The 5,992-nt window shown below is 32.9% G+C and overlaps 1 protein-coding gene across 3 annotated transcripts in view; it reads right to left on the bottom strand.

Annotated features, from left to right (window-relative positions):
* The window catches only part of SLC24A5 (solute carrier family 24 member 5), a 28,732-nt gene that overhangs the window by 4,723 nt on the left and 18,017 nt on the right, over nucleotides 1–5,992 (bottom strand). For all 3 annotated transcript variants that reach the window (XM_036924496.2, XM_057488788.1, XM_036924495.2), the window contains 3 exons: nucleotides 4,864–5,147; nucleotides 2,161–2,367; nucleotides 135–236 (listed from right to left, as the gene is read on the bottom strand). In XM_036924496.2, the coding sequence (XP_036780391.2) occupies nucleotides 135–236; nucleotides 2,161–2,367; nucleotides 4,864–5,147 (593 nt within the window). The remainder of the gene's footprint in view (nucleotides 1–134; nucleotides 237–2,160; nucleotides 2,368–4,863; nucleotides 5,148–5,992) is intronic.

The raw sequence follows: 5,992 nt of genomic DNA, 5'->3' as shown, positions 1-5,992 counted from the left end.
CCTCTTGAGTCACTCCTTTTTCTTTCTTTAAGTATTGTACTGAGGAAATACATATTTTTAAAGGTACTTTTGCTCAGTGTCTTTCAGCCAGACTTAAGGAATGAGCAGTGCAACTTGAGGGATCTAGTTCTTACCTTTTCTTGCAACCAGCACACTTGCAATTGTGTCTGGTATGCTTGTTCCTGCTGCTAATAAAGTAAGGCCCATTACTGTGTCTGGAATTTCTAATGTTTCCCCTGTAAGAAACAAAGATACTACAAGTCATAAATATTATAGATTCACTAACCATTATCTGCAGGTATTTCAGATATTTCCTTCATGGACAAAAAGAAAATAGGCATATTTAGATTTCAGAACTATGTCCTTAGATTTTAGCTAGCACAGTATTTGAATAAGATAGGCAAATGGGTGACCTGAGTGTGCACAGATTTTGAATGACAAATCTGTAAAGATACCAATAGACCAAATTCTACCACGGCGTTAATTCCCCTGCTTATTTTGCTTACAGAAGTTTTGGATGTTCACTGTTATCAAGGCTGTTGCTTAATGTGCTAATAAGATTGGTCATTTTCTCTTTTTCAAAGCATTTTCTTAAAGTGGTCAGAGTAAAGCAAATTGTTTATAGCTATTATTAATTAGGCTGCAAATGTGTTAACATGGTATACATTTTTAGGTCCTATTTTAGTGATATGCCTTAATTTAGTGTTTTCTTTGGGAAAGTACCATGCATCTGAGGAAAACAAAAGAGGGCTGTACCTGAGTGTTTCTAACATTTGGTCCCAGTTTGTTAATGCTTCTGTTAAATTTGATATCAGTTCAATATTTTTCAGAAGTGTATTCATTCTGGGAAACAGAATCAGAGGGAGGTTTTTAAAAAAAAAGTACATGTGCTCTTTTCAGTGTAACTGAAAATTTGCTTTAGAATCTTTTCTTAAAGTGTCAATTAAAAGGACTTTAAGTAGCTTATTTATTGCATGCTTACATATTGATATTGAAATTGGAATTTGTTCATTTTTGTTATTGGTTTGCTATGGTTCACATGTACACAAGTAACACTAATATTTATCATCTTGGGGGGATGTTCTATAATCTATTACTTGATTTTGCTCTTTTCCTGTTTCCTTAATGTCAAATACGTTCTGGCTGAGAAAATTTAGAGATTTAATATGCAAGCTAATTGGACTTTTTCATCTTCCTCATTAAAAAAAAAGAAAAAATACTCTGCTCTTTGCTAACATACTATTCTAAGTCATATTTTAATTTGGAAAAAGTCAGAGATTAGCAAACTTTATAAAGGGCCAGATAGTAATTATTTTAGGCTTTGCAGGCTATGTGGTCTCTGTTGGCAATTATTCAGCTCTGCCTTGTAGGGTAAAAGTATCCATAAATAATAAGTAAATGAATGGGTGTGACTGTGTTCAGTGAAACTTCATTAGCAAAAACAGGTGATCTGGTAATTTGGGCACACAGGTGGTAGGTTGCTCACCTCTGATAGAAGTCCATTCAGACTAACTTTGTTTTGGGGAGAAATTTCTGATTTTTTTTTTTCTGTTTATATTCAGTTTTTCCTTCTGGACTAGAAGTTCTGTGGGACTAGAGCTGATTATGACCAAGCAGTAATAGTTAAATTTTAATCCTGAAAGTAGTAGAAACCTAAAATGAAACTTTATTTTACACCTTTTTCACTCGTTTCATTGTATGTTTATATTGCCTTATTAAAAAACAAAATGAAGTGTAATCCAGTCAAACAGTAGGCACACACTGTTTTCCCAAAACACTGGCACCTTGCTATATTTTTCATTATATAGTGGAATTCAGTATAAAGAGTATATTGTCGTTCCCATGCAGTGTGCTTTAATTATTAGCATAATAGATATCCTGTGATTATGATTTTATTTATAAGATGATCCCTTGACTTGTACCCCTTGGCTGTATAAAAGTAAGAATATAGTAAGAATAGTTGGTATATAACACGCAACTCACAAAACCTGAATGATCTTGTTGGCATATTAATATTTACTCTTTTTGTACTTTTGCACTCATCTTTAGTCTTTGCTGGAAAAGAAAATTTGTCCTTAGATTACTTTTAGTGAATATAGGCAGTTCTTATATGAAACTGATTTTTTCTTTTCAAATCGTGCTCATACTTAAGATACATACCAGTAATTGTCACCATCCAGACCAGAATGTATGTAAATGCAGATATCCATAGTGCTGACATGAAAAAGGTTATCACAAAATAATTTTTCCAAAACTTTCTTCTACAATCTGGTGTGGTTAGAAAAAGTAATATAATAACAGGAAGGGATAGTACCCAAAAAATTCTTTCTAAGTCTGCTTCAGGCATGTTGAAAACACTTGGTGGATCTGTTGAGGAAAAATTAAATGATTTTTGAGTTTTCTCAAATGGTCAGTTGAGTTGGAAATGTCCATTTAGAAAGCTATATTGAAATAAATTAGCTGTATCAGTTTTTAAGAGGCTATTTAAAACATTTGAATACTTCATTAACGATATTGCTGCCAAAAGGAAACTAATTGAGACTTTAGGGCAGACAGTGTAAAATGTGATACTCAGCGTATCTTGATTTGGGGGCTTAACTCCCATCAAAATATCTTGGCTCATTCGCTAAGTATATTAGAGATAATGTTTATGAAGTGTCAGTTGGACATCTCTTGGTTTTCTACAGTGTGGATGGTCTTGGAGTTTTCTTTTTATTAGGATTAATCTGGCTTCTACCTTAGCAACCTGTCTGTTGTCTCTACTTCCCAATATTGATAATGCCGCTAGCCTCCCCTATGAGATAAAAATGCATATGTAAGAGTATAAAATTATTATAGTATAATCTTCATAAATTGAATAATTTCATTCTAATCTCATTGTAAGTGATGTTGGAAGGCTTGTTTCATTACTTTCTTTACTACAATCAGAATTCACCTCAGTTCTTAAGAACTTTTAAGAAAACAGGAACTAGTATAGAATCTATAGTGTAATTTATAACCTTGAGTGTGTTCCTTCATTTAATTTGTTTTATTAAGTAAACAGAAGACAATATATTGGATAAAAATGGGAATTCATTTTGAAATTGTAAAATTTGTATGGCATTAACAAATAATGTACTCGTATGTTGGATCAAATCACATTACCACTAATGCTAGTAAAATAACTCATTAGAATTTTTTTTGTGAAGCCTTAGCCAATTGGTCATGAAGTAATATTAGATATAAATTTAGTGTAATGAAAAAAGTTGAACTGGTCCTTTGGTGTTTCTTGTAAATAAAATTTAACTTAGAGATGTTTATCTCTTGCACCTGAAAGACTAACTATAATTTTTGTAAGAAGGAAAGAAGTGTTATTTCAATTTTTTTAGATAGTTAATCAGGATAACTTCCTTTTCTAATGTACTTAATTAAATTTGGAATTTGTTTCATACAACCACTTCATAAAAAAAGTAACCCATAAATTTATATTTCTGGCCATTGCTGAATTTGACTTCCCGCTAGAAATACTTACCTACATGTTTTGCTAATGCTTCAAATGACATGTTCAAATTCAGCTGTTTCCTTCTTTCTTTTTTCCTCACACCAACCCCTTTTAATGAAATCTCTAGCTTTTGTAAGTGGTTTTCCATTTTCCTAATCATGAACAAAGCCTCAGCATTGTCTGCTCCCTCTCTGGCCCCATACAGTCCTTCAGTTGCGTAGTCTTGGTGATGCTTCCTCTGTACATTGTCTCACATCTGTTCTCTCTGATTACCACTGCCTCTGCTCTGTCTAGGTAACTACCAGACACATCAGCTGTTAGCAGCCTCCTACAGACACCCATGTCTTTTATCCCAGTATTTCAATTCTAACAGTCCCTGCGTACAAACCTGCTAAGACTCCTGTACTAACATTTAAGACTCTTCCTATCGTTCCTTTCTATACACCTTTCCTCTTCGTCCTTAACTGTGCTTATTTGGTGCTCCAGTTACGCTAATACTTGAACAGGCTTTTTTGTTCCTATTAATTCTTTGACATCAATCCATAGAATATATTTTACTCCTATCCTTGTGTCATTTCCATAATAAAGACTAAAATTGGTGTTACTTATTGGTCATAAATCAGATCATTGGTTAAAATCTGATGTATAAGGCTCAGGTTTTGCTCCTTTCCTTTGTCTGTGGTAATCTTTCCTATCTAACCATCTTCAAATTTTATACAGTTTGTCCCATTTGAAAACTTAAGTTAACCTTTCTTTCTCTTTATTACCATAGGCATACTTCATTTGATTGTGCTTTGTTTTACTGCATTTTGTAGGTACTGTGCTTTTTAGAAGATAGGTTTTTAGCGACACTGTCAAGCAAGTGTATTGGTCCCATTTTTCCAACAGCATTTGCTCACTTCATGTCTCACATTTTGGTAAATCACAGTATTTCAAACTTTTTCATTATATTTGTCATGGTAATCTGTGGCAAGTGATTATGATTTGTTGAAAGCTCATGACGGTAGCATTTTTTAGCAATAAAAGTTTTTAATTAAGGTATGTACATTGTTTTTTAGACATAATGCTGTTGCACACATAATAGATTACTATATAATGTAAACCTGACTTTTAAATGCACTCAGAAACCAGAAAGTTCATTGACTTGCTTTATTGTCCTACTCGTTTTATTGTGATAGTCTGGAACCAAGCCCAAAATATCTCCAAGGTATGCCTGTATTTAATCCTTCATATTATAGCTATTGTGTTTTTTTTCTTACAGTATTGAGAGCTTAAGGATAGGGACTGCCTCTTCATCATTTCTGAATCTCCAGTGTCATTTGCATAGGAAGTATGTAGTTCTAGCGAACATAACTTAATAGTGGGCTTGATGTACTTATTACCTTCAGAAACCTGACTAAGATCATGTAAACTCATAGGAAGTTGGGAGTTGCCAGAATCGTCATAAAATATTCCACTGTCAGTTCTTGATTGCTGACGGATGAATGCTTGACCCTCATCTTCCCATCCCATCAGTGGCTGTTGTTCATTTCTCTCCTCCATAGCTTTGGCAAGACAGGTGCAGCAAGGACTGCATTTCTTTATGATATATTGGTTAATTTTAATGTCAAAACACAGCACCAAAACATATAATCCATATATCAAAAGCAATAAAATTCCTTCATACCTATAGAAAGAGAAATTGATGTGTTTTTAAATTAAAAACAAGTTGTTTTAGAGTTAATAGGTTTTGTTAAATATCTGTTTAATAATTTTCTAATGCAGCAATAGATCAAAGAAATATTCCTAGATATATTTTGGCTTTATAGGTGTGTCCAGTATTGATTACAAAATTATTTCAAGTTTATTGATAAGGCTTGACACTCCTGTGTTTCAGTAAACCCCCTCTTAAAACCAATAATTAGGAACTCACTGTCTTCATTTGTAGATTCTTTCAAAATGGTAGGCATAAAAAATGCTTTGAAAAAGAATAAAAATTGTAGATTTTCAAAATAAAAGTTTAACTACTGAATAATGATGGGCATTCTCCACCTTAGTTCATTGGCAGAATACATTCCCCAAAGTACATAATAATTATAAAAGAATATAGTATCTGTTAGTTCATTTCAATGTCTAATCAAATTTACCGGTTTAGAAATTCTGTGTAAAATATTGAGAATATTTGGCTGGGGCTTTTCAGTTAGCTGTACAAAGATTTTTTGGGGGTGGATGATTTTAATTTCACCAAATTTGGATTGTATTCACAAGATTTACTTACTTTTAAGAATTTTATTCTTAAAATTATACTTTAAGCAATTAGAACTGTCTCCCTGTACTCTGATTTTTTATTTAAAGAATTGTGATTAGCTGATACCATCACACTTGAACCTCACATTTACCTTTTATTTTGTATCTAAAAGCAGGGTTGTTGATTTCCCTAAAAGAGGGAGCATTAGCTTGGGTACTCAGTGATTTTCTCCTTAAAACTGTTGAGTCTCAGAAGGATCCCTTACTGTAACAGTCTTTCTTTGG

Source organism: Manis pentadactyla, chromosome 11, assembly GCF_030020395.1.
Source record: "Manis pentadactyla isolate mManPen7 chromosome 11, mManPen7.hap1, whole genome shotgun sequence".
Lineage (NCBI taxonomy): Eukaryota > Metazoa > Chordata > Mammalia > Pholidota > Manidae > Manis > Manis pentadactyla.
This window is presented reverse-complemented; position numbering and strand designations above follow the sequence as displayed.